The 27,971-nt window shown below is 54.2% G+C and overlaps 1 protein-coding gene across 3 annotated transcripts in view; it reads left to right on the forward strand.

The window, feature by feature from the left end:
• The window catches only part of lrp2a (low density lipoprotein receptor-related protein 2a), a 60,488-nt gene that overhangs the window by 15,180 nt on the left and 17,337 nt on the right, over window positions 1-27,971 (forward strand). The window contains exons 12-50 of one of the 3 annotated variants that reach the window (XM_062457838.1): window positions 1-91; window positions 791-997; window positions 1,152-1,354; window positions 1,496-1,636; window positions 3,070-3,273; window positions 4,603-4,795; window positions 5,380-5,505; window positions 5,820-5,950; window positions 6,256-6,393; window positions 6,664-6,945; window positions 7,161-7,400; window positions 7,752-7,871; window positions 8,339-8,455; window positions 8,721-9,101; window positions 10,261-10,275; window positions 10,849-11,097; window positions 12,031-12,242; window positions 12,738-12,922; window positions 13,344-13,572; window positions 13,720-13,897; window positions 14,207-14,335; window positions 15,147-15,313; window positions 15,401-15,544; window positions 15,683-15,792; window positions 17,117-17,294; window positions 17,649-17,862; window positions 18,475-18,714; window positions 18,879-19,067; window positions 19,897-20,823; window positions 21,203-21,368; window positions 21,518-21,676; window positions 22,324-22,613; window positions 23,024-23,224; window positions 25,109-25,135; window positions 25,234-25,266; window positions 25,363-25,605; window positions 26,031-26,156; window positions 26,601-26,720; window positions 27,201-27,332. The exon at window positions 1-91 is cut by the window's left edge and continues 133 nt beyond it. In XM_062457838.1, the coding sequence (XP_062313822.1) occupies window positions 1-91; window positions 791-997; window positions 1,152-1,354; window positions 1,496-1,636; window positions 3,070-3,273; window positions 4,603-4,795; window positions 5,380-5,505; window positions 5,820-5,950; window positions 6,256-6,393; window positions 6,664-6,945; window positions 7,161-7,400; window positions 7,752-7,871; window positions 8,339-8,455; window positions 8,721-9,101; window positions 10,261-10,275; window positions 10,849-11,097; window positions 12,031-12,242; window positions 12,738-12,922; window positions 13,344-13,572; window positions 13,720-13,897; window positions 14,207-14,335; window positions 15,147-15,313; window positions 15,401-15,544; window positions 15,683-15,792; window positions 17,117-17,294; window positions 17,649-17,862; window positions 18,475-18,714; window positions 18,879-19,067; window positions 19,897-20,823; window positions 21,203-21,368; window positions 21,518-21,676; window positions 22,324-22,613; window positions 23,024-23,224; window positions 25,109-25,135; window positions 25,234-25,266; window positions 25,363-25,605; window positions 26,031-26,156; window positions 26,601-26,720; window positions 27,201-27,332 (7,437 nt within the window). The remainder of the gene's footprint in view (window positions 92-790; window positions 998-1,151; window positions 1,355-1,495; window positions 1,637-3,069; window positions 3,274-4,602; window positions 4,796-5,379; window positions 5,506-5,819; window positions 5,951-6,255; window positions 6,394-6,663; window positions 6,946-7,160; window positions 7,401-7,751; window positions 7,872-8,338; window positions 8,456-8,720; window positions 9,102-10,260; window positions 10,276-10,848; window positions 11,098-12,030; window positions 12,243-12,737; window positions 12,923-13,343; window positions 13,573-13,719; window positions 13,898-14,206; window positions 14,336-15,146; window positions 15,314-15,400; window positions 15,545-15,682; window positions 15,793-17,116; window positions 17,295-17,648; window positions 17,863-18,474; window positions 18,715-18,878; window positions 19,068-19,896; window positions 20,824-21,202; window positions 21,369-21,517; window positions 21,677-22,323; window positions 22,614-23,023; window positions 23,225-25,108; window positions 25,136-25,233; window positions 25,267-25,362; window positions 25,606-26,030; window positions 26,157-26,600; window positions 26,721-27,200; window positions 27,333-27,971) is intronic. The other 2 variants (XM_062457840.1, XM_062457841.1) reach the window with 2 other exon arrangements.

The following is a 27,971-nucleotide window of genomic DNA, read 5'->3' on the forward strand; positions in this document are numbered from 1 at the left end:
ACATGGTGGACTTTAACGGGAACAACCGGGTCACGCTGTTGTCAGAGAACCTGGGAAACCCAAGAGGCCTGGCTGTGGACCCGACAGTGGGGTGAGCATATCCTCCTCTCCTCCTCCTCCTCCGTCCGGTCGCCCATCCCTACATCCTCCCCTCTCTCTCTGTCTGTCGTGCTTGATCGGTAGGGAATAATAAGAGTGTGTGTGTGTGTAAGAGATTAGCTGATTGTCCTGGGAGGGGGTGGGGGGGGTGGGGGGGATTAGCCAGGAGCAATAAAAGTGATGACCCTCGTTGTAATCCAATAGTACAGTTCAAGAAGATAGGATGGGCCACAGGTGGCCCCAGGTAGATTGACAAGTGACAATGAAAGTACAGTTTATCTGTTGATATGGGATTTAGAGCGATTGACTGTATCCCTAAACTAGGGACAAAGGCACAGTCTTCTTGAATTAAAAAAGGAAATCCTGTCTTGAATTCTAAACTTTCTCAGATAGTGGATGGCTCTCATGGAAGCGCATACACAGCTGTGTCTGTGTCACGTATCATGTAGATGCTAGCTCGCTAGCAAGCAGGCTAACTCTGGACCTGTGTGTCTGTGTCACGTATCATGTAGATGCTAGCTAGCAAGCAGGCTAACTCTGGACCTGTGTGTCTGTGTCACGTATCATGTAGATGCTAGCTAGCTAGCAAGCAGGCTAACTCTGGACCTGTGTGTCTGTGTCACGTATCATGTAGATGCTAGCTAACTAGCTAGCTAGCAGGCTAACTCTGGACCTGTGTGTCTGTGTCCAGCTACATGTTCTTCTCTGACTGGGACTCTCTGAACGGAGAGCCGGGTCTGGAGAGGGCCTACATGGACGGCTCCAACCGCTACGGCATCATCAGAACCAAGCTGGGCTGGCCGGCCGGGATCACCCTGGACCTCGAGGCCCAGCGGGTCTACTGGGTGGACAGCCGCTATGACTACATCGAGACCACAACCTACGACGGCCTTCACAGGTAACTACGGTTACACACCGTTCTTCTTTTCCGGGGTCAGCGTTGTTGAGGTCCAACTCCGAAAACAGTCGTCTTGATGTACCTTGTGGGAAGATGCAGCTACTGTACAGCCGGCTTGGGAGGAGCTCAAACGGCTTGTTTGTGTCCGTTTCAGAAAAACAGTGGTCCATGGAGGGGCTGTCATCCCTCACCCCTTTGGCATCAGTCTGTTCGAGCACACGGTCTACTACACCGACTGGACCAAGATGGCGGTGATGAAAGCCAACAAGTTCACCGACACGAGCCCTCAGGTGCTGTACACCACGGCCCAGAACCCGCACGGCGTGGCCGTCATCCACCAGCTCAGACAGCCGTACGGTGAGCACCACAGCGCTCACATCAAAAGCACACTTCCATAACGCTCAGTGGGTCCTCAAACAGCCTTCTCAAGCCTCAGTAGGCCAGTCTCAGTGCACAACACTGACGGTTTCTGAGACTTTTAGTTTTGTTTTGTTCCAGTGTCCAACCCGTGTGGCACAGACAGGGGTGGCTGTGAGCAGATCTGTGTTCTCAGCCACAGGAGTGACAATGGAGGTCTGGGTTACCGCTGCAAGTGCCGCATGGGCTACGACCTTCACGCCGATGGCATGAGATGTGTGGGTAAGAGACCTGCGCTGGACTGTGATAGGTAGACTGTGATAGGTAGACTGTGATAGGTAGACTGTGATAGGTAGACTGTGATAGGTAGACGTTGTCTCTGGTGGTGGGTTCAGAGGTCAGCCCAAGGTTATCTGTGCTCCTTAATGGATTTTCTTCAAGTTTTTTTCTTCACTCTTTGGTAGCCTATATTCTGTTCTCGAGACCACATTTTGAAGGTCTCAGTCTTGTCTCGGAAACGGACAAAGAGGACTCAGGATTTTATTTCAAGACCACAACTGCGAGAATATCACTACATTTCCTGTGCATTGTATAATTTATTTGTTAATATCATTACTGTTATTGGATGTAAAATGCCACGCTTCAAATGCAACCAATAACTTAACTCATTTCTAATTTGAAATTACCCATCACCCCTCCTCGCATGACAAAGGTGAATGAGAAAGATTGTCAAAACAGTGGCTGTCTGAAGATGTTGGCCAAATCACCTATAATTAGATTTGTTTACCTGAACCACAAAGTTTACAACGTCCAAAAGAAAACACAGTTTGTGTAAATGCTTCAAAGAGACGCTCACTGAGACGGCTGGCACTAGGCCTACATCAAACTTTTACCGGCATTTAGCAAGAAAACATTAAAAAAGGTAAGCTAGGCGTAAGTGACGCTAAGCTACATAACGTTTGCAATGTGCATCTGTACCAAAACTCTTCGGAAATCTTTCCCCTCATTACACAAATAGATTTAGGCTATTATTATCTATATAACATATTGTATGTTTCAGGTCGTTAGTTTCAGTTGCTTGCCAGATTTTGTTTGTGATAATGAGCCAGGCCACATAATGATGTATCTAATGATGAATATAAAGTTATGTTACATCAAAGTTTACTCATGTCAGCTGCTCTCCCGACTTGATAATTTTAAGTTAAACACTGTTGTACTGCGCTCCTTCACTTGGGTGAGAGAGAGATGTGAAAGCAGAAACCGAGTACTAACGCGCCTATTTTTAGTTTTTAGTAAATTTTTAGTTCAAAAACAGTTACAGATCAAATCTAACTTATTACCTAGTCAAACCCTACTGCTTGTTTATTTTGAGTGGTCTTGGTCTTGACTCGGTATCACCCTGCCTTGGTCTTGGTCTTGACTCGGTCTTGACTCGGTCTCGATACACAGCTTGATCTCGGTTTAGGTGGTCTTGACTACAACACTGCCGTGTCCAGTTGAACAAGTTCTGTCATCTGACAGTTTGTCTACCATCAAACTTCCAAATCAAAATCAATCTTCATTTGTATAGCCCTGTTTACAATAAAACTCTCCCGTGTGTCTCTCCTGTGTGTCTCTCCTGTGTGTCTCCCCTGTGTGTCTCTCCTGTGTGTCTCCCCTGTGTGTCTCTCCTGTGTGTGTCTCTCCTGTGTGTGTCTCTCCTGTGTCCTCCACAGCTGTGCGTCAGTTCCTGCTCTTCTCCAGCCAGCTGGCCGTCCGAGGGATCCCCTTCAACCTGTCCTCCCAGGAGGACATCATCCTGCCCATCACCGGGGCACCCTCCTACTTCGTTGGGGTGGACTTCAGCGCCGAGGACGACGCCATCTTCTTCTCAGACACGGCCAAAGACATCATCTACAAGCAGAGAGTGGACGGCACAGGTGTGGATGGCACGTTGCATATATGATGGGATGGATTTCCAATTTGATTTCTGTTCATCGTTGAATTCACAATCAAACGTGTGTTTATTCTCAGTGTAGGACGGCTGTTGACTTATTTTTGTTGTTGAAAAACATCTAAAAACATTTGAAGGAATTGGAAGTGTTTCAACCTTGTGCACATCGCTGGCTGATACCCCTCCCAGCAGAGAGCTGGGGCGTGTGATCCATGGAGGCTTACAGAGGGAGTTAGGGGAGGGCTAGCGGGGAGAGTTAGGGGAGGGCTAGCGGGGAGAGTTAGGGGAGGGCTAGCGGGGGGGGTTAGGGGAGGGCTAGCGGGGGGAGTTAGGGGAGGGCTAGCGGGGGGAGTTAGGGGAGGGCTAGCGGGGGGAGTTAGGGGAGGGCTAGCGGGGGGGGTTAGGGGAGGGCTAGCGGGGGGAGTTAGGGGAGGGCTAGCGGGGGGGGTTAGGGGAGGGCTAGCGGGGGGAGTTAGGGGAGGGCTAGCGGGGGGAGTTGGGGGAGGGCTAGCGGGGAGAGTTAGGGGAGGGCTAGCGGGGGGGGTTAGGGGAGGGCTAGCGGGGGGAGTTGGGGGAGGGCTAGCGGGGGGGGCTAGCGGGGTGAGTTAGGGGAGGGCTAGCGGGGGGAGTTAGGGGAGGGCTAGCGGGGGGAGTTAGGGGAGGGCTAGCGGGGGGGTTAGGGGAGGGCTAGCGGGGGGAGTTAGGGGAGGGCTAGCGGGGGGGGTTAGCGGGGGGAGTTAGGGGAGGGCTAGCAGGGGGAGTTAGGGGAGGGCTAGCGGGGGGGGTTAGGGGAGGGCTAGCGGGGGGAGTTGGGGGAGGGCTAGCGGGGGGGGCTAGCGGGGGGAGTTAGGGGAGGGCTAGCGGGGGGGGCTAGCGGGGGGAGTTAGGGGAGGGCTAGCGGGGGCCGACTGGTACTCTGGAGGAGGGAGGACAGGGGGCATGGGCGGCCGGGAAGTGATCACGTAACCCAGAGCAACGCCAGCAGTGTGCTGGCGTTGCTCTGGAAAAGAAGTTACTGATGTGGTTATCCATGGAAAAACTAATTCTGCAGCCACCCTAAAAATAAATAAATCTATGATTAAATAGATAGATAAATAAAGTGTATGAAACGCCCGTGCTGTGATCCAGGGTGTTGTGTTAGGGGCTGTGGTGCTGTGATCCAGGGTGTTGTGTTAGGGGCTGTGGTGTTACCCTGCCCCTTGGTCCTCCGTCAGGTCCACATGGGGCAAACACAGGCTGACAGCCTATTGACTCTACTTATGTTCTGCTTACATCTGCGTGTTAAACTTTGTCGCCGCTGCTTTGATCTGCGCAGGCAGGGAGGTGCTGGCAGCCAATCGGGTGGAGGGTGTGGAGGATCTGGCTTACGACTGGATCTCGAAGAACCTGTACTGGACCGACCCGCGCTACAGGAGCATCTCTGTCATGAAACTGGCCGACAAGTCCAGGAGGGCGATCGTACGCAACCTGAACAACCCCAGGTCCATCGTGGTGCATCCTGTCATCGGGTAAATGAAGGAGGGGTGTGTGTGTGGGGGTGTGTGTGTGGGCAGATCCTGTCAGAAGTCAGGACAGCACTCCAGTGCCCTGGTCGGGGGACAGTCAGAACTCAGAGAGAGCATAAGTGAGACTGAGAGAACCTCACTTTCATCCCAGATCCCTCCTGGGTCCCTAGGAACGGAAAACAACATTATCAAATGAGCCACTTGTGTCTGGTCACACCTTCCACAATGCCAGCGCTGCACACCCATTCATAGATTGTTCACGCTTTAACCCTCCAGCTGATAAAAGGACTCTTTATTTGGTGCTAGTGGAGGTTATTTCCAATAGCTTCAAAGCCACATGGCTTCTGGGTCCACCAGCCTAGATTAGTTCAGCATGAAGGCTGGTATTGTAGTGAGCACTAAGAATTTGGCTTAAATGTAAAAGCCCAGTGGAGGTCTCCAATAAACCGTCTATGTTCCACAATCCCTATGAAAGATGTGTAACTTTTGTGCGCCCGCTAGGGACTTCTTTGTTGGTAAATGTGTAAAATCGCAATACTTGACGCAGATTTGATTTTTGTTGGTTATTGTGTGTTTTTCTGTGGCAGGTATATTTTCTGGACAGACTGGTACCGTCCGGCCAAGATTATGAGGGCCTGGTGTGACGGGTCACATGCCTCGTCGATTGTAAACACAACTCTTGGCTGGCCCAACGGCCTGGCCATTGACTGGAGGTGAGCCAACAGCCCCTGGCCCACTGGCTCTACCATAATGGCCAGCCTCACAATACATCACTCTCCCTCTTCCAGTAATTCTCCGTTTGCGGGCAAAATGAAGCAGTGAATGTGAACAAGAAAACAACTCTTTTAGGTTGACTAACTCTGACTGCGTTTTAACATTGTGGACTGACATCATCTGGTCTAACACCTGATTAAGCGTCTTATTTTCATCTGTAATCCGTCCACCGATAGAACGTTTGTGCCTGTGTGTTTAAATGTTGCCTCCCTTCCCTGTTTCCCCCCTCCCCCTCCCCCTCCCCCTCCCCCAGCTCAATGCGCCTGTATTGGGTGGACGCCTTCTTTGATAAGATCGAACACAGCAACTTTGACGGGCAGAATCGTCTGTCCCTGGACCGCATCACCCAGATCTCTCATCCGTTTGGCCTCACCATCTTCGGGGGTAACTGAGTCTTACCTTCGTGGCAATCAGTTGATAAAGCAGAGAGAACAATGACAGCTGTTTGATTGTAACAACCAACAAGTGGCTTGTGCCATGGAGGCATTTATTTCTGTATGAATCGGAGCCATGGTACCATGGAAATGTCAATCCCTAGAATTTAATTAGGACTTTGATTGATGATACTTTCAGGGTGTAATTACTGAGGAATCTTAACCCTGAGATGTCTGGGGACGATGGGAGAGTCGAGGGTTGCGCTCAGGTATCCGCAGCCTGTCTTTCACAGCAGTCTTGCTCTGCTCACTCAGGCTACGCATACTTCACTGACTGGCGCCTGGGTGGCATCGTCCGTGTCCGCAAGAGCGACGGCGGGGAGATGGTGATCATCCGGAGAGGAATCAGCCACATCATGCATGTCAAGTCTTTCAACTCCTACTCCCAGACAGGTGAGTCGCTTTCCTCGCTGCTGCTGCTGTTCGCCTCACTGGCCTCACTCGTGTCCTCCAGCCCCGCTTGTCTGTCACTTTCAGGATAATAATACCTCTCTCTCTCCCCCTCGACCTCCCCCTCTACCTCCCTCGACCCCCCTCTCTCTCCCCCTCGATCTCCCCTTCTCTCTCCCCCTCGACCTCCCCTTCTCCCTTCCCCTCTCTCCCCCTCGACCTCCCTCTCTCTCCCCCTCCCTCCCCCCCCCTTCCTTCCACCCCCCTCCTCAGGTTCCAACTTCTGCAACAGGGAGATCAACCCCAACGGAGACTGCAGCCATTTCTGTTTCCCTGCTCCGGACTCCCAGCGTGTGTGCGGCTGTCCGTACGGCATGAAGCTGGCGCCCGGCCAGCAGGCGTGCGTGGACGACCCGTCCAGCGAGCCGCCCATGCTGCAGTGCGGCGCCAACTCCTTCTCCTGCACCAACGGGAAGTGCGTCCCCCGCAGCTACAGATGCGACGGCGCCGACGATTGCCATGACAACAGCGACGAAGCGAACTGCGGAACTCACAGTAATGCGTGACGCGGCCGTCTCTAGTGTCAGTTAGACTTTAGATCAGTATAGAATAGCATAGAGTAGAGTACTTGAAATGAAATAAAATACAAATATATATATATATATATATAAAAAAAAGAGACTTATCACTTTATAGATTGATAGATTGAGAAAGTCGGTCCACACTTTGTATTTAGGAATATAAAAATGTGTATTTTGGTTGTTCACCAGACACCTCCTGCTCCTCCACGGCCTTCACCTGCTCCAACGGGCACTGTGTGCCCAGCAGCTGGCGCTGCGACGGGCACAACGACTGCTTCGACGACAGCGACGAGAGGAACTGCCCCACCCGGGTGCCCGGCACCTGCTCAGCCAGCCAGTTCACCTGCGCCAACCAGCGCTGTGTGCCTCACACCTGGCTGTGTGACACAGACAACGACTGTGGGGACGGCTCTGACGAGGCCAGCTGCGGTGAGTCTCCCCGCACAGGCCAGCGCTCTGTCTCCCCCCGCACAGGCCAGCGCTCTGCAGGAAAACCGCCACACACACAACTCCTTCAGAGTAAAGCCGTATTTCAAAATGTCTATGTTGTTTGTGGAGACTATTTCCAAAGTCAGCTTTGCTCAGATTGTTTAAGTCAGCTTGGAGACTTACTAAGAGCGTTTTGAAATAGTTATGGAGTCAGATTGGAGGCAGCGCTTTGTGTGTGTGTGTGTGACTGGTGTGTGTGTGACTGGTGTGTGTGTGACTGGTGTGTGTGTGTGTGTGACTGGTGTGTGTGTGTGGCTGGTGTGTGTGTGTGACTGGTGTGTGTGTTGGCAGACATGACGGGCACCTGCCACCCAGGCCAGTTCCAGTGCCCGGACCACCGCTGCATCGACCCCAGCTACGTGTGTGACGGGGACCGCGACTGTGCCAACGGGGCCGATGAGCAGGGCTGCAGTGAGTGCAACACACACACACACCAGTCACACACACACATACCAGTCATACACACACACACACACACACACACACACACCAGTCACACACACACACACCAGTCACACACACACACTCACACACACCAGTCACACACACCAGTCACACACACACACCAGTCACACACACACACAGCGTCTAGTCCAACGCTAGTCTATCTGCAGGAGTCCTGTGTTCTACTCCTGACTGCTTAATGTATGGGAGGATTTACATCTCGAATGCCTAGCCAGTCCTGTGGACCTGGGAGAGGCTAATTGACTGTACTGTGAAACACTTACGTTCATATTTGATAATCCTCTTACACCATTGATCTCATGAGCTTGTTGTGTATTGTACATCACAGATTGCATATTTTAAACTGCTTCAGCCTCATCGGACTACACCGCAAGAGAGCTTCGGTCTAATCGTGTAATACTGCCTTCTTTCAGTTTACAACTGCACTGCGTCTGAGTTCAAGTGTTCCAACGGACACCAGTGTGTCAACTCCTACTATCGCTGTGACAACGTGTTCGACTGCAGTGATCGCTCCGACGAGGCAGGCTGTCGTGAGTATTGAACTTCTCTTTTATTCGTGCGTCTGAACGGTTGAGAATATAAGAAGGGGTGTAGACATGGCTGCAAATGCTACTGTGGATCTGACCTTCAATGGATGCAGGTACCCAGACTAGCAAATATACCGAAGTAACCTCAACATTTCAGGTGGTCAAACTATCGCACCAAGTATTTGAATACAAGCTACTGTGGGGCAGTTCTACGTTCCTTCCGACACGTGGTTTGACAGCGTGTCCCGCGTGTCCCTGTGTCCCCCAGCCACCAGGCCCCCTGGCATGTGCCACCACGAGTCAGAGTTCCAGTGCCAGTCTGACGGCAGCTGTGTGCCCTCCTCTTGGGAGTGTGACGGCCACCCGGACTGCGAGGACGGCTCCGATGAGCACCACGCCTGCCCGCCGCGCACCTGCGCCACCGGGCTGTTCCGCTGCGACAACGGCAACTGTGTGTTCCCCAGCTGGGTGTGCGACGGGGACAACGACTGCAGGGACGCGAGTGACGAGAGAGACTGCCCCACGCCGCCCTTCCGTTGCCCCGGCTGGCAGTGGCAGTGCCCGGGTCACAGTGTGTGTGTCAACCTGACCCGGGTGTGTGATAACACCCCTGACTGTCCCAACGGGGCGGACGAGTCTCCTCTCTGCAGTAAGTCGTCCTCCTGTGCCTCGCTCTCTTCCTAGACGCCGCTAAACCGAGCTCACTTAATGACTGAGGCACCCTCCTGCCCGACAGAATGATTCCGTCACTTTGAAATGTTTGCGTGCGCACTTCGACTGAAATTGTGAAATGTACTTCTGCACATCATGAGAAATAGCTTTCTGTCCTCCCATCAGTTTTCACGTCCTACGTGTGATTTGATCTCATCGTGGGATGTTTAGGTAAATGCCAGAGGCCGGTTGCACAAAACACCTTAAGTTAAGATTTTCCTTAAAGTCAGAGTTAAGGTTTCCTTAAAATATAATCGGTTGCACAAAGCACCCTTAATTCGCCATTAGTCGATTTAGGTTTCCTTAAATGTTCCCTTAAGTATTTAAGGTTTTCTCCTTATCTTGGTCGTATACTTAAGGATTCCCTTAAAGTTTGTTAAAGCGTTGCACGAAAGACCTTAGCAAGCAAAGTAAGGAAGAAAACTTAAGGTAGTCTTAAGTTTGGCTGAGTTTATGGAGATGAATGAACCCATCCCACACCTACAGCACTCTGTTAGGCTACTGTGCTGCAGTCTAAACATGAAGGCTATTTATGCGTCGGCTCCCGCTGTAAATAAAGTAGCTAGCCTAGACTCACGCAGATGCTGTTGATCTCATTTTGATCTACCTAAGAAGTAAGCCAGCTCTCACTTAAACGTTACTGTGTAGCAACAAGACCTACAAGTAAAGTTGATATCACCAGTTTTATTGGACTCCCTCCTGAAATTGGTTCTCTTTTTTGGACATAACAGTTAGGCTATAATACAGCTAGACTATATTTTGTATTTCTTGAATTGACCGCTTCACCAAACTTCTTGAGTTTATTTTTGACGCAATTTCGTCGTACATTCGTTGTTTTTTTGTTTGCAGTTATTTGTGGATCAAATTTACGTTTGATTTGATTTCATCGGGGTATGTTTAGGTACATGCCAGCATTTCGTGTGTAAAGCCCAGTACTTGTCACGAATGTCATTGTCATTCTCATGTTCTTGTCATATTGAATTATGTTACGTGTCCTTGATCTCATGTTCAAATCATGCATGTGTTGATCTGGTATGTCTTAATTTGAAAGTGATCTGTAATTCTCCTCTCTGGCCCCCCCCCCTCACTGCTTTCAGACGAGCCCTTACCAGGTAGGCACAAACCCTCAATCGCTAAACCTCATGCATGAAGTCCCGATTCACCCCCCAAACTGGCCATCCACACTAACCTCCTGAATGTTCATAGACTGATGGCAAAACACGATCGAAGCAATGTGATGGGCTGTAGTAGTCAATCTGTCTGTAGCTGTGGTGTGTTTCAGTGCGTTCATAGAGCTCGTCAATGAGGGGGATGATGCTTGACTTGTAGCGTTGTGATTACTTTAAATACCCGTATCCATGGCTTGTACTTATGAATGTATTGGTCCTAGTCCAGTGTTTCTAAACCCTGCTCTGCATGTTCTGGATGTTTCCCTGCTCCAACACACCTGACTCAAATGAACGGGTTGTCATCAAGCTCTGCGGAAGCCTGATTATGACATTCAGGTGTGTTGGAAGACCATGTAGAACATGCAGTTCTACATGTCCTCAGGACCAGGGTTGAGAGTCACTGGTCTGGATTCAGACTTCCGTCCTAGGAAGGTGTCTGCTGCACCATGTGTGGATGGCGTCGTCTCATTCCCTCTCTCCCTCTCTCTCCCTCGCTCTCCCTCTCTCTCCCCCCAGACCAGGAGAGCTGCTCGGACAACAACGCAGGCTGCACCCACGGCTGCATCCAGGGGCCCTTTGGGGCCCAGTGCACGTGTCCCATGGGCTACCAGCTGAGCAACGACTCCAAGACCTGCGAGGACATGGACGAGTGCAGCCCTCCTGGGCTGTGCAGCCAGCAGTGTGTCAACGAGAGAGGCTCCTTCCACTGCCGCTGCACGGACGGCTACACTCTGGAGGCAGACCAACGCACCTGCAAGGCCTCGGGTGAGTGGCACCATGGGTAATGTAGTCCCTGTGAGGATGAAGTACCCCACAGTGGATCTGAGGAGAGTTTTATTAAGAACACGTTGACGGTTGTTCCCCCTGAAGCGCCTGATATCCTAGCCATGTTGGCTTCGATGATCTTGGCCCGCTTACCGACTCCAAACTTTCTTGCTGGGTGACCCCCCTCCAAAAACGGAATCTGGCAAATTAGAAAATGAGGGAATGAGCCCTGGCCGGATTCAACCCACTCTGTGAGGGGACAGTGATGGATGCAGATCTGATCGGCCCACACAGACACGAGGCGTTCTGATTGGTTGGCTCCGTGACAGGAGCTAATGGATGTAAGGCTGCCGACAGACATCTGCTCTTGCACGCTGTCTCTCCTCCCCGCTCTCTCCCCGCTCTGCTCTGGTTTCCCCAGATAAGACAAATAACATATGTGTCACTCACTGGCTCTGCTGCGGGGTAATTAGGACATCATTATCAACAAAGGCCTGTTTATGGGGAGTGCGTCTGACATGAGGCCTTCTCCCTCAGAGATAACCTGCTGAAAGGCCCTGTAATCCAGTAAGCCGTTATTCCCAACAAGGCCGCATTTATCCACCCTGTTAGATTCCTGAGCAGACCTGTTCACCGGACGCTGTTGTTTTGGAGTTGCTTGCGTCACAGGTACAGTGTGCCCTGGTGGCTCACAGGTCAAGTATGTGTACCACGTACGTACGTAGGCTGAGGCCTTACAGCAAGGGCCTGGGTTCGAATCCTACTCGTTTCCTGCATGTCCTCCCCTCTCTCTCACTCATACATTTCCTGTCATTCTTCACTGTCTGTCCCAATACAGCAGCAAAGCCCTGAAGTGAACAGATGAACTGTAGTTGAAGGTATTTCATTGAATAATACACAGGTGACGGATTAGAAAACACCATCTGTTGGCAGGTTCGCGCGAGGCCTTCCTACTGGTCGCCAGCCGGAATCAGATCGTGCAGGATGACATCATCGCCCAGCCCAACGTGGTTCGCTCGCTGGTCCGGGACGGACGCAACATCGTGGCGCTGGACTTTGACTCGGTGGCGGACCGCGTCTACTGGTCCGACACCAGCCAGGACCGGATCTGGAGCGCCCACAAGAACGGCAGCGACAGGACAGTGGTGAGCACAGAACGACCCTCGCTGTCTCTGTGTAAGAGGATGATACTGAGAGGACAGACCCATGGCCCTCTGGGATACTGTCGACAGGATATTTATGTCTCTTTCACCTTGGCTCCCTGACAGTGTTCATATTTACGTTTAATTAATTTAGGCACTCTTTTATACAAAGCAATGTACTGCTCAAGGATCAGAAGTCCAGTATATAACAATATTTCAGTGGTCAGAGTCACAGAAAGATCGTTTTTTTTTTTGATTTTGCTTTACTAGCCACATCGCAAAATAACCACATCTCGGCTACCAGGCATAGCGTACTAAAAAAGAATACCACAGTGCAACGATAACATCTCGATTAAAGGAGCTTTAAAGGCACACCGAAATATATAAATATATATCACTGGGTCAATCAGTTTCTTCCTGTGTCCTAAGCTGGACCTCCAGCTGATGGTGTGGCATGTAAGTGGTACTGTGATTGACAGGTGTCACTGTGATTGACAGGTGTTTGACAGTGGGGTGACAGTGACAGAGAGCCTGGCTGTGGACTGGGTGGGCAGGAACCTGTACTGGACGGACTACGTCCTAGAGACCATCGAAGTGTCCAAACTGGACGGAACCCACCGGACTGTGCTGATCAGTCAGAACGTGACCAACCCCAGAGGCCTGGTCCTGGACCCCAGAGACAGGTCAGGACACAGGGCCCCACGGAAGACCCTGGAACCTTCTACTGGAGATAGAACAGTGACAGTACAGTGATTACTGTACTGTTTATATAGCCATGACTGGTCCCTCCACATAGGTTCATTAGGAGGCAGTGGAGGTTCTAAATAGTTTCAACTGGGGGGGGGGGGGCAAGCTGGGGCCAGTTGTACTGTTAGAGGGGCCAGTTACATTAAACATTATTGTTGTCATATAGTTTTCTTCACTCCATTGCAGGCATTGTCAGGAAAAATACCATGTTTATAATGATCTAGAATCTACATTTAGGGGGGCCACAAGGGGGTCCAAGCTTATGGTCACAGGGGCCCTGGCCCCCCGTGGCCCCCTCTCCAGAAGTGCCCCTGTTAGAGGCTGTGCTGGGTGTTGATGGTGTTCTCTGCTGTGCAGTGCCCACCTGCTGTTCTGGACCGACTGGGGGAGGAGCCCTCGGATAGAGAGGGCCAGCATGGATGGGAAGATGAGGACCACCATCATCAGCAACAAGCTGTACTGGCCCAACGGCCTCACCATCGACTACCCTAACAACCTGCTCTACTTTGCCGACGCCTATCTGGATTTCATTGACTTCTGTGATTATAACGGGAACAACAGGAAGCAAGTTCTGGCCAGCGACCTGGTGAGATGATGACACACGATTTACTGTAAAGACTGTAACTGATGCGTAACAACATCACACATTCATAAGAAACTAACAAATGGTCCGTTTGTGTTGAACGATGTGAGTAAAATGCACTTCTTGTCTTTTGCTGCTCTCGATAACAAGGTACTGCAACACCCCCACGCAATTACCATTTTTGAGGATTTTGTGTATTGGACCGACAGATACATCAACCGGGTGATCCGAGCCCAAAAGTGGCACGGGGCCAATCAGACCGTGATGCTGGACTCCCTCTCCCAGCCCATGGGTCTGGTGGCCGTACACCCGGCCAGGCAGCCCCCAGGTACGCCCCCCAAGGGGCCGGCAGCGTGGGCTAGCTCGTTAGCATCAGGGATGGGGGGGGGTTTCAATGGTTTGGTGTCGTGGTGTCCTCGCCATGACGCGATTGCCTCACACCTGGCTCTAATGATTTGCGTGTGTGTGTTGTTGCCTTGTATGTGTTTTTGTGTGTGTGTGTAAACGTCTTGTGTGTGTTGGATGTGTGTCTTGTGTGCATGTGTCTGTGTATCCTTGTCTTGTGTGCGTGTGTGTGTCCTTGTGTGTGTGTGTGTCCTTGTGTGTGTGTCCTTGTCGTGTGTGTGTGTGTGTGTAGGTGTAAACCACTGCCTGCAGAGCTCCTGTACTCATATCTGCCTGCTGTCGGCTGTGGGCCCCAGCTTCTTCTCCTGCGCCTGTCCCTCGGGCTGGACGCTGGCTGCAGACACCGTCACCTGTGCCAGAGGTAGGCGCCAGGCCAGTCCAGGCCGGGCCGGGCCAGGCCCGGGGAAACACTCAGCACTCAGCCTGATGAAAAATGAAGTCAGATGCAGCTGATATAAAGTAGACAGGGAATGAGGGATTGTTGAAAACACTGCAGAATTTACCTAACATGGAACGTGGAGATAATTTTTTTGTAAAAAACAAAACAACTAACTACTAATAAAACTAATAGAGAAAAGGAAAGAGTGTTTCCAGCATACACAGCTCTCAGGCTGTATAAAGTTAGAAGACTCACTGAACAGACCCATATTTTTTAAGCTAAGGGCTTGTCAACAGTATCCCATTTAAATTCTCTTGTAAAATCCCGTTCCAGAGGTAAATATTGAGAATCATAAGTGAGTCTAAGGTTTCAACAAGACAAGGGACCTTTAATCTGAAGTCCAGGGAGTCCTCTTCAGGTCACCAGCTTATCTCCTCTCAGGTTTCAGCTTGTTGAAGCCAAGCAGAACACATTCTCCCCCGTTAGAGGAGAATGATTACCAAAGAATGAGAATGCCTGAAGCCCTCCGTTGATTCTAATCTCTGATGACAAAGCGAATCAGATAGTGGAACAAACTTTCACCAGCCAATCTGAAGCCCCTTCTCTTTTTTAAGATGAAGGCTTCTTCAGAATGTTAGCTTCAGACCTTCTGTTGTTTCACGGTACAACAGGAATACCAAAACCACTTGTGTCCACTCCTGGACAGTGAAATGAGGACCAGGTCTAATGTAGGATCCTAAAGATCAGTCCGGTCATTCCTGTGTGTGTGTGTGTCTGCTGTGGTGCCCCACAGTTGAGGACCCCTTCTTGGTGGTGGTGAGAGACAGCATAATCTACGGCATCTCCCTGGACCCCGACGACAAGAACAACAACGCCATGGTGCCCGTGGCGGGGCTTCAGAACGGGTACGACGTGGACTTCGACGACGTGGAGCAGACCATCTACTGGGTGGAGCACCCGGTGAGTTGTCGCGCCTCCACCCTCCAGCCTCAGCAGGAGACGCTGCTGTCGCCTGGGTCTGACCCAGCCTGTCGTCCTGTTCCTCAGGGGGAGATCCACAAAGTGAGGTCAGACGGGACCAACAGGACAGAGTTCGCCCCTGCAGCCATCCTGGGTTCCCCCGTGGGTCTGGCTCTGGACTGGATGACGGAGAACCTGTACTACACCAACCCTGCCACCCAGTCTATCGAGGTGAGGAGGACATGGAGCTGGGGGGAGGCCATTGTGCTGAACGGCATTCAACCCCACTGGCAATGATTGTTGTTATTGTTCCTCCGCTGGCAGTGCAACTAAACTTGTGTGTGTTTGTGTGTGTGTGTGTGTTTCCAGGTGTTGAGACTGAGAGGGGAGGTGCAGTACAGGAAGACTCTAATCACCAATAACGGCTCTCCGACCGGTGCTGGCAGTCCGTTTGGCATCGCCGTGGACCCGGCACGTGGGTAAGCCCTGAACACAGCCCTGGCACTGCCCTGGCCTGGCACTGCCCTGGCCTGGCACTGCCCTGGCCTGGCACTGCCCTGGCCTGGCACTACCCTGGCCTGGCACTGCCCTGGCCTGGCACTACCCTGGCCTGGCACTACCCTGGCCTGGCCCCTCACCCTCTCTGCTGCTGAGCCCTCTGCCCCCCGCCCTCCCTCCCTCCCCGGGAGAGCACAACCCCTGAACACCGCACAACACACTCCACCAGCCTGATACACTCCTGTTACTGAACACCGCACAACACACTCCACCAGCCTGATACACTCCTGTTACTGAACACCGCACAACACACTCCACCAGCCTGATACACTCCTGTTACTGAACACCGCACAACACACTCCACCAGCCTGATACACTCCTGTTACTGAACACCGCACAACACACTCCACCAGCCTGATACACTCCTGTTACTGAACACCGCACAACACACTCCACCAGCCTGATACACTCCTGTTACTGAACACCGCACAACACACTCCACCAGCCTGATACACTCCTGTTACTGAACACCGCACAACACACTCCACCAGCCTGATACACTCCTGTTACTGAACACCGCACAACACACTCCACCAGCCTGATACACTCCTGTTACTGAACACCGCACAACACACTCCACCAGCCTGATACACTCCTGTTACTGAACACCGCACAACACACTCCACCAGCCTGATACACTCCTGTTACTGAACACCGCACAACACACTCCACCAGCCTGATACACTCCTGTTACTGAACACCGCACAACACACTCCACCAGCCTGATACACTCCTGTTACTGAACACCGCACAACACACTCCACCAGCCTGATACACTCCTGTTACTGAACACCGCACAACACACTCCACCAGCCTGATACACTCCTGTTACTGAACACCGCACAACACACTCCACCAGCCTGATACACTCCTGTTACTGAACACCGCACAACACACTCCACCAGCCTGATACACTCCTGTTACTGAACACCGCACAACACACTCCACCAGCCTGATACACTCCTGTTACTGAACACCGCACAACACACTCCACCAGCCTGATACACTCCTGTTACTGAACACCGCACAACACACTCCACCAGCCTGATACACTCCTGTTACTGAACACCGCACAACACACTCCACCAGCCTGATACACTCCTGGGCACAGCAGCATTCAACACCTGTCACCCCGAGAAGATCAGATCTGGCATTTGGCATTTACAACTGGAAATCCTTTGTGGTTTGTAAAATGTTTTGGTCGATGATTCCCTGAGTGTTGAGCGTTGTTGGCCCGGTCTGTAGGAAGCTGTACTGGGCGGACCAGGGCACAGAGAGCGGCATCCCTGCCAAGGTGGCGTCGGCGGACATGGACGGGGGCAACCCTGCCATCCTCTTCACCAACAACCTGGACCACGTTGAGTTCCTCACTGTGGACATCAGAGAGAACAAGCTGTACTGGGCCGTGACAGGGACCGGCATGGTGGGTCCAGATCCTCTCCACTACCCTGAACACCAACACAACAGCCTGGGACACAGTCACAGCATCACTACCATGACTAGATGGAGGATAACAATGTTATATGATAGCACACCGCGAGGTTGATGGACACATGCAACACTGTTCAGTTGATAGACAGTGCATTCAGATCAGTGTTGAATATAGCTACACTGACATCAATTCAGACTTCGCCACAAAAATTCTGTCAACTTCTGATCCTCTGTTGTTCTTACAGTGCTTTGGATAAAAGCATCTACTAAATTAATCGCGAAAAAAAAATCTCCATCTTGTAAACGTTCGTTCTTTTGAGGATTTGTTGTTGTTGGCAACGCACAGATAGAGCGTGGGGACCCGGACGGTTCGAACCGGATCACCATAGTAACGGGCCTGTCCCACCCCTGGGGTGTGGCTGTGCACGAGGGCTTCCTGTACTTCACCGACCGCGACTTCGAGGTGATCGAGCGCGTGGACAAGGCGACCGGGGCCAACAAGGTGGTCCTGAGGGACAACGTGTCTGGACTGAGGGTGCTGAAGATCCACTACAGGGAGAGTGAGTACCCAGGCGTCAACAGGGGGTCGCTACGCTGATCACACACACACGCAGGTTTGTTTTACTAGCCTAGTGAGGACTGACACACACACACACACGCAGGTTTGTTTTACTAGCCTAGTGAGGACTGACACACACACACACACGCAGGTTTGTTTTACTAGCCTAGTGAGGACTGACGCACACACACACGCAGGTTTGTTTTACTAGCCTAGTGAGGACTGACAATTTTTCTAGTCTTCTTCTGATCCTCACAAGGGTAGTTAAACAAGACACCCACGCGCACACAAACACACCCACACACCCCGCTCCCCCTCTCCCCAGCCTCTGTTACATAGCCTCACCCCGCTCCCCCTCTCCCCAGCCTCTGTTACATAGCCTCACCCCGCTCCCCCTCTCCCCAGCCTCTGTTACATAGCCTCACCCTGCTCCCCCTCTCCCCAGCCTCTGTTACATAGCCTCACCCTGCTCCCCCTCTCCCCAGCCTCTGTTACATAGCCTCACCCTGCTCCCCCTCTCCCCAGCCTCTGTTACATAGCCTCACCCTGCTCCCCCTCTCCCCCTCTCCCCAGCCTCTGTTACATAGTCTCACCCCGCTCCCTCTCTCCCCAGCCTCGGCAGGAACCTCCAACGGCTGCAGCAACAATGTGGACGTGTGTCAGCATCTGTGCCTGCCGCGGCCCGCCGGCATGTTCACCTGCGCCTGCGCCACCGGCTTCACGCTCAGCACCGACAACAGGACCTGCAGCCCCTACCAGTCCTACGTGGTCATCTCCACCCTGTCCGCCCTCAAGGGCTTCAGCCTGGAGGGCTCCGACCACTCTGAGGCCATGGTGCCTGTGGCGGGGAGAGGTGGGTGTGGGGGAGAGGTGGACAGTCTGACTGACTCTGTCTGTCTGACTGTCTGTTTGTCTGTCTGACTGTCTCCTGTCACTGTCTGTCTGTCTGACTGTTTGTCTGTCTGACTGTCTGTCTGTCTGTCTGCTTGTCTGACTGACTGTGTGTGTGTCCTGCAGGTCGTAACGCCCTCCACATTGACGTGCACATGGCGTCTGGCTTCATCTACTGGTGTGACTTCAGCAGCAGCGTGGCGTCTCAGAACGGGATCCGCCGCATCAAGCCCGACGGCTCCGGCCTCCGCGGCCTGGTCACGTCCGGGATCGGACGCAACGGCATCCGAGGAATCGCAGTGGACTGGGCCGCAGGTACCTGGAGGACCTGCCAAGCTGCTGCTGCTGGGATGCTCAGATAGGGAATTTAGTCTCGGTTATGAATTGGTCCGACTCGTTAATCATTCACTCATTAAAGGCACGATAGGAAAGTTTCGCGAGCCTTGACATTTTTGCTAGAGTTTAGAAAGGCCGGGAAGTAGACAGACAGACAGACAAGTAGCCTGTCCAATCATTGCTTTTGGTCTGAATGCTGTCCAATCATTGCATTTGGTCTGAATGCTGTCCAATCATTAGTGCCGGTCCGACCTTGATGACTGGTTGTGTTTATTACAGTCCTTCGACGCCCACAGGTATTGGATTGATTTCCTTTTACTTTTTACTATCATATCTTTAGATTTATTGGTTTCTACCAGGATGTAAAGTTTAGAGGTTTAGCAGGCGACAGATAGAGAGCAGGGCAGCAAAGGAGACAATGTTACTGCATAAGATGAAACAGTCACAACCACATCTGGTCCAAGGACAAATCTGTTCTATACAGATACACTCCGCCTGTGAGATATGGGCAGGTTTTCATTGGTCCTTGAGGAACAGATCACCAAAAATAAGACTGGTGTAATAAGAAGCTTTCTATAGCTAAACTAAAGCTTTTTGTAGCAACTAAAGTGCTTTTAACCCTTTCAGCAACTAAAGTGCTTTTAACCCTTTCAGCAGTGAAGGTTTCACCACACCCTCTAGACAGTGCCGTGCGCCAACTCCTATGTGTCTTTCAGGAAACCTCTACTTTACCAACGCCTTTAACTCCTCTGTGTCAACGCCTTTAACTCCTCTGTGTCAACGCCTTTAACTCCCCTGTGTCTTTCAGGAAACCTCTACTTCACCAACGCCTTCCTGACGGAGACGTACGTGGAGGTGATGCGCCTGAACACCTCGTTCCGCCGCGTGCTGCTGAAGACCCAGGTGGACATGCCTCGCCACATCGTGGTCGACCCCAAAAACAGGTTCCTCTTCTGGGCCGACTACGGCCAGAACCCCAAGATCGAGCGGGCTCAGCTGGACGGGACCAACCGCACGGTCCTGGTCTCCTCCGGGATCATCACCCCCCGGGGCCTGGCCCTGGACTACCAGACAGGCTACGTCTACTGGGTGGACGACTCGCTGGACATGATCGCACGCGTCAGCCCCTCCGGAGGCGAGACGGAGATCATTCGCTACGGCAGCCGCTACCCGACGCCGTACGGCGTGACGGTGTTCGAGGGCAGCATGATCTGGGTGGATCGGAACCTGAAGAAGGTTTTCCAGGCCAGCAAGGAGCCAGGCAACAGCGACCCGCCCACGGTCATCAGAGACAACATCGCCATGCTGCGTGACGTGGCCGTGTACGACCAGCGCACCCAGCCCCGCTCGGCCCAGCAGCTCAACAACAACCCCTGCCTGGAGGACAACGGCGGCTGCGCCCACTTCTGCTTCGCCCTCCCCGCGCCCGCCCCCCACGGCAGGAAGTGCGGCTGCGCCTTCGGGAACCTGGCGGCGGACGAGGAGAGCTGCGTGGTGTCGCGGGACGACTACCTGGTGTACACCACGGAGAGCACGGTGAGGAGCCTGCGTCTGGACCCAGACGACCACGTGCTGCCCTTCCCCGTGGTCAACGTGCCGCGCACCTCCGTGGCGCTGGATTATGACCTCACAGACAGGCGGGTCTACTACACCCAGAGCTCAGGGGTGGGTGTCAGCAGGATCAGCTTCATCAGCCTGTCTGCTCCCACAGCGCCCCCTGTGGTGGTGGCCGAGGGTAAGAACCTGCCGCTCCCGTACCTCATTACAAGACACTATTAAATATCAATACTTATACACTAATATATTGTGCATAGTTGCCAGTCCAAGCAAGATCACCATCTATTGTAGCATTCGTAATTCATAACTTTGAGTTTACATTTAGTCATTTAGCAGACGCTCTTATCCAGAGCGACTTACAGTAAGTACAGGGACATTCCCCCCGAGGCAAGTAGGGTGAAGTGCCTTTCCCAAGGACACGTCATTTTGCACGGCTGGGAATCAAACCGGCAACCTTCTGAGTATTAGCCCGATTCCCTAACCGCTCAGCCATCTGACTTCATCTGAGTGATATTTGAGTGTGCCAAGATGTTTATGACGTTTATGTGCTGGTTCAGATCTAGGGGCCCCTGATGGCATTGCCTATGACTGGATCAACAAAAGGATTTACTACAGTGACTACATCAACCAGAGCATCAGCTCCATGTCTATAGACGGATCCCAGAGGTCTGTCATCGCCCGCGTGCCCAGACCCAGAGCCATCATGCTGGATCCCTGCAGAGGGTAAAACAGGACAAACCTGGCAACACAGTGGAGAATTTCACTTCAAGATAACTAAACATGTCTAGCTAAACCTGACTGTCTTCCTGTCATGAGTAGAGGGAGAGGGTAAGAGCTGATGTTGGTTTGTAAACAAGGCCTTCCCTCTACAGGTACATGTACTGGACAGACTGGGGAACCCATGCCAAAATAGAGCGTGCCACTTTAGGAGGAAACTTCCGGACAGAGATAGTGAACATCAGTCTGGTGTGGCCCAACGGTCTGACCCTGGACTACGAGGATCAGAGACTGTACTGGGCGGACGCCAGCCTGTAAGACTCTCTCATGATCACTCTCCTGACAACATAACCGCATGGTCCATCCAGAACAGAAGTCTGGAGGGGTTTAACCCTGTGGTGACTTCCTGTGGTGACTTAAAAAGAGTTGTAAAGATAGGCTTAGGTTATTCTTAGTTTAACTTATTCTTTGTTGTTCGGTCTTAAGTCATTATTAAGTATTGCTCTGTTCTTTATCTATATTATTTATACAAGAACAATGGTTCATATAGGATCAGAACTTATTTATTATAGGTTTATATTATTCATGATAGGGTTAATAAATCAAGTTAGATTGAATCCCGATGCTGCCCTGCTTCCTGGCCCGTGTCCCTCAGACTCTAACTCCTGGTTCTCCTCCGTGTCCCTCAGACTCTAACTCCTGGTTCTCCTCCGTGTCCCTCAGACTCTAACTCCTGGTTCTCCTCCGTGTCCCTCAGACTCTAACTCCTGGTTCTCCTCCGTGTCCCACAGACTCTAACTACTGGTTCTCCTCCGTGTCCCTCAGACTCTAACTCCTGGTTCTCCTCCGTGTCCCTCAGACTCTAACTCCTGGTTCTCCTCCGTGTCCCTCAGACTCTAACTCCTGGTTCTCCTCCGTGTCCCTCAGACTCTAACTCCTGGTTCTCCTCCGTGTTCCTCAGCCAGAAGATCGAGCGCTGCTCCCTCACAGGGACACACCGCGAGGTGGTCGTGAGCACGGCCACCTACCCCTTCGCCATGACCATGTTCGGCCAGTTCATCTACTGGACCGACTGGAACACGCGCAGCATCTACCGGGCCAACAAGCACGACGGCTCGGACCAGCGGGTGATGATCCAGAACCTTCCGTCCCGGCCCATGGACGTGCACGTCCTGGCCAGCAGCAAGCAGCAGCAGTGTGACAGTCCCTGCCAGCAGTTCAACGGAGGCTGCAGCCACATCTGTACCCCAGGTACAGCCGGTCCTGTCAGGGGGTCATGTGGGTCTGGGTACAGCCGGTCCTGTCAGGGGGTCATGTGGGTCTGGGTACAGCCGGTCCTGTCAGGGGGTCAAGTGGGTCTGGGTACAGCCGGGCCTGTCAGGGGGTCAAGTGGGTCTGGGTACAGCCGGGCCTGTCAGGGGGTCATGTGGGTCTGGGTTGGTTGGTTGTGTGTGTGCGTGAGAATTTATGTGTGTGTGTGACTGTTGGTGTGTGTGTTGGGGCCTGTGTGTCTAGATAGATAGATAGATAGATAGATAGTATAGTGTGTGTGTATATACGTGTGTGTGTGTGTGTGTATGCCTGTGTGTCTGAACATCAATGTGTGTACTGGGGTCTGTGTGTGTGTATAATATCTAGATGTGTGTGTGTCCCGTCCCCAGGTCCCCACGGTGCAGAGTGCCAGTGCCCCTCCCAGGGGCGATGGTACCTGGCCGACAACAAGCACTGCATCCCTGACAACGGCACGCGCTGCCAGGCGGGCCAGTTCACCTGCATGAACGGCCGCTGCATCCGCGCCCAGTGGAAGTGTGACAACGACAACGACTGTGGGGACGGCAGTGACGAGCTGGAGAGAGTCTGTGGTAGGCTGGGGAGGGAGGCAGGGTCCTGGGGAGGGAGGGTCCTGGGGAGGGAGGGAGGGTCCTGGGGAGGGAGGGTCCTAGGGAGGGAGGGAGGGTCCTGGGGAGGGAGGGTCCTAGGGAGGGAGGGAGGGTCCTGGGGAGGGAGGCAGGGTCCTAGGGAGGGAGGGAGGGTCCTGGGGAGGGAGGGAGGGTCCTGGGGAGGGAGGGAGGGTCCTGGGGAGGGAGGGAGGCAGGGTCCTGGGGAGGGAGGGAGGCAGGGTCCTGGGGAGGGAGGGAGGGTCCTGGGGAGGGAGGGAGGGTCCTGGGGAGGGAGGGAGGCAGGGTCCTGGGGAGGGAGGCAGGGTCCTGGGGAGGGAGGGAGGGTCCTGGGGAGGGAGGGAGGGTCCTGGGGAGGGAGGCAGGGTCCTGGGGAGGGAGGCAGGGTCCTGGGGAGGGAGGCAGGGTCCTGGGGAGGGAGGGAGGGTCCTGGGGAGGGAGGGAGGGTCCTGGGGAGGGAGGGTCCTAGGGAGGGAGGGAGGGTCCTGGGGAGGGAGGCAGGGTCCTAGGGAGGGAGGGAGGGTCCTGGGGAGGGAGGGAGGGTCCTGGGGAGGGAGGGAGGGTCCTGGGGAGGGAGGGAGGCAGGGTCCTGGGGAGGGAGGGAGGCAGGGTCCTGGGGAGGGAGGGAGGGTCCTGGGGAGGGAGGGAGGGTCCTGGGGAGGGAGGGAGGCAGGGTCCTGGGGAGGGAGGCAGGGTCCTGGGGAGGGAGGGAGGGTCCTGGGGAGGGAGGGAGGGAGGGTCCTGGGGAGGGAGGGAGGGTCCTGGGGAGGGAGGCAGGGTCCTGGGGAGGGAGGCAGGGTCCTGGGGAGGGAGGCAGGGTCCTGGGGAGGGAGGGAGGGTCCTGGGGAGGGAGGCAGGGTCCTGGGGAGGGAGGGAGGCAGGGTCCTGGGGAGGGAGGCAGGGTCCTGGGGAGGGAGGCAGGGTCCTGGGGAGGGAGGCAGGCAGGGTCCTGGGTAGGGAGGCAGGGTCCTGGGGAGGGAGGGAGGCAGGGTCCTGGGGAGGGAGGCAGGCAGGGTCCTGGGGAGGGAGGGAGGCAGGGTCCTGGGGAGGGAGGCAGGGTCCTGGGGAGGGAGGCAGGGTCCTGGGGAGGGAGGGAGGCAGGGTCCTGGGGAGGGAGGCAGGGTCCTGGGGAGGGAGGCAGGGTCCTGGGGAGGGAGGGTCCTGGGGAGGGAGGCAGGGTCCTGGGGAGGGAGGCAGGGTCCTGGGGAGGGAGGGAGGGTCCTGGGGAGGGAGGCAGGGTCCTGGGGAGGGAGGCAGGGTCCTGGGGAGGGAGGGAGGTTCCTGGGGAGGGAGGCAGGGTCCTGGGGAGGGAGGGAGGGTCCTGGGGAGGGAGGGAGGCAGGGTCCTGGGGAGGGAGGCAGGGTCCTGGGGAGGGAGGGAGGGTCCTGGGGAGGGAGGGAGGCAGGGTCCTGGGGAGGGAGGGAGGGTCCTGGGGAGGGAGGGAGGGTCCTGGGGAGGGAGGGAGGGTCCTGGGGAGGGAGGGAGGGTCCTGGGGAGGGAGGGAGGGTCCTGGGGCGGTGGGGGGAGGCGGTGGGGGAGGGGGTGTAAGGGCGGCAACTTTACTAACCTCCTGTTCTGGCGGCTGTGTGAGCCGTCTGTCTGTTGACGGACATCTGATGTCATGATTCTGCATGTGCTCTGTCAGTCCTGATTCACGTGAAGGGTGTGTGTGTGTGTGTGTGTGCTCTGGTTTGTTATGGTACTAAATGCTCGGGCTCTGTCTCTATGCTAATCCCCCCTCCCCTGACCCCCCTCTCTCCCCTGACCCCTCCCCTCTCTGCTGCCCTCCACTAGCATGGTGCTTCTAACCACATTTCTGTTTCTCACGGCAACAACTCTCTGTTTCAGGACCCAAGACTGATTTCAACTCTTTTGGTGTGTATGCTTGCATTTTGCCAATCAAATACAACTTGTTCTCTCACACTAACCCCGACTCTAACAAATGAAACTGTGTACTTATATCTTGCATGCAGCCCCTCAAGTGGCATCATTTATTGCCTTGTCAGGTAAAACCAACATCTACCCTGTGTGCTAGTGCGCCTGCTCCTGTTCTCCCCTCCCATTGGCCAGAGCTCTGACGTGTGTGCGTTTGTGATTGGCAGCCTTCCACACGTGCGAGCCCACCGTGTTCACCTGTGGTAACGGTCGCTGTGTCCCCTACCACTACCGCTGCGACCACTACAACGACTGCGGCGACAGCAGCGACGAGGCGGGCTGCCTGTTCCGGCCCTGCGACGCCGACAGCGAGTTCCCCTGCAACAACGGCCGCTGCATCGCCAAGGACTACGTCTGCAACGGCATCAACAACTGCTACGACAACGGCACCTCGGACGAGCAGGACTGCCGTGAGTCCACTCAGCTCCGCCTGGTCACTGACCACTCAGCACCGCCTGCTCGCTGACCACGGGAAATAACAGGCTCTTTTAAATTAAGTTAAAGTTAAATATACCACAAAGTTGTGACTGTGGAATATTTACAATCACTCAGTTTTAGTGCAGCTAACTGCAGATCTGGAGGCTGTAGGTTTAAATCCCATTTTGAATGGTGCTTTTGGCCTTTGGAAACAAGGGTTTGCGACATGAGTACATACAGTTATGATCAAATGAATCCTGAAACTCTCTCTCTCTCTCTCTCTCTCTCTCTCTCTCTCTCTCTCTCTCTCTCTCTCTCTCTCTCTCTCTCTCTCTCTCTCTCTCTCTCTCTCTCTCTCTCTCTCTCTCTCTCTCTCTCTCTCTCTCTCTCTCTCTCTCTCTCTCTCTCGGTGTCTCAGCGGAGAGGACCTGCCAGCCGGAACACACCAAGTGTCAGACCAACAACATCTGCATCCCGCGCTCCTACCTGTGTGACGGGGACAACGACTGTGGGGACATGAGTGACGAGAGCCCCACACACTGTGGTGGGTGCCCCTGCGCCCCCCCTGCACCCCTCCCTGTGTCCCCCCTGCGCCCCCCCTGCACCCCTCCCTGCCCCCCCTGCACCCCTCCCTGTGTCCCCCCCTGCGCCCCCCCCTGCGCCCCCCCTGCGCCCCTCCCTGTGTCCCCCCCTGCACCCCTCCCTGTGTCCCCCCCTGCGCCCCCCCCTGCGCCCCCCCCCTGCGCCTCTCCCTGTGTCCCCCGAGTCTGGATGTGTACAAACAGTAATAACCCTGTCCACCAATCTGGAGTCTGACTCCTCGTTACGTCTACATTTACATGATATACTCTTCTCCCGCCTCCTCCTCTCTCTCCTGCTCCTCTCTCTCCTGCTCCTCCTACCTTCTGTCCTCTCCCCATCTCCTCCTCCCCCAATCTATTCTTCCTCCTTCTGCTCTTCCTTCCCCCCTCCCCCCTCCCCCCTCCAGCCACCTCCACCTGCTCCCAGATGGAGGTGCGTTGCTCCAGCGGGCGCTGTATCCCTGCCCACTGGTACTGCGACGGGGGTCCGGACTGTGCCGACGGCTCGGACGAACCCTCCTCCTGCAGTGAGTCCTGTGTGTGTGTGTGTGTGTGACAAGGACTGAGTGAGTAGTGTATGCCTATTGTGAGGGACGTGGTCAGTCAGGCCTCCTATTGTCTGCCGCATTCCTCCACGGTGACGCCCCCCCCAGCCTCCGCTAACAAACAGCCCCTCCCTCCTCCTTTGTCCCTGAGGAGCGAGCGAGCCCCTCTTCAGCGAGTCCCTCTTCAGCGCTGGCCTGGATGCATCACCAGGCCCTGGAATGTCAAGCTGCCCATGCACTCCCTGTTTTGATAGTCAGGCTGTGGTCTCAGTCCCAGTTTCCATGAACACTTTTAGTTCATGGACAGAAAGTGGATTTAATATAAGCACATTTGAAATAAATCAGTGTTCAGTAGCAGATGTGTAGTGTGAGCTTGTGTGTGTAGTGTGAGCTTGTGTGTGTGTAGTGTGAGATGGTGTGTGTGGTTGTGGTGTTCAGTGTGTCTGCTCTCTCCTGCCTCAGCCACGCTGGTGAGAACCTGCAACACGGAGCAGTTCCGCTGCGACGACGGCAGGTGCATCGCCTCGTCCTGGATCTGCGACGGGGACAACGACTGCGGGGACATGAGTGACGAGGACCAGAGGCACAGCTGTGGTGAGAGTCTTGCCTCCCTCTGGGGGCTCCTCCTCCTGCTCCGCTCCCCCTCCTCCCCCACCCTCCTCCCCCACACCCTCCTCCCCCACACCCTCCTCCCCCACACCCTCCTTCCTCTCTCACCAACCCCACTTCTCTTCAACCAACACATCTTCCTCCGCCCTCTCCCCTCCCCCTGTGTGTCATGGATCAGGATGCAGACTGGGGGAGGGGCTGGGGGGCTGGGGGCCAGGGGGGCTGGGGGCCAGGGGGGCAGGGGGTGAGGGAGGGAGAGCACCGGGGGTGGTGTCTCCTGTCTGGTTCCAGCACCTCTGCTTGCTGTGGAAGGTCTCCGGCCAGAGTCCTCACAGCAGACATTCCTGATTTCCCCCTGCCTCACTCGCTACTTTGTGCTGAACTACTTTGTGCTGAATCCAGACTCTTACGTCACGTCTCAGCAGCCTGTCCTGCCGACCAGGAGGTGCCGGGAGGCCCACGGCCGGCCCTCCTCAAGCCCCTCTGCAGGAGGCGCACTCTAAACACCGGGGGTTCAATCACAGCGCAGGGACGGGCGACCCCAAGTCACGGCTGGGAGTTTGGAAATACAGTTAGGAATGTTTGGACTGTGAGACATGCAGCCGCGGAGAGTGCTCGTCAGGG

This window comes from Osmerus eperlanus, chromosome 3 (assembly GCF_963692335.1).
Source record: "Osmerus eperlanus chromosome 3, fOsmEpe2.1, whole genome shotgun sequence".
Lineage (NCBI taxonomy): Eukaryota > Metazoa > Chordata > Actinopteri > Osmeriformes > Osmeridae > Osmerus > Osmerus eperlanus.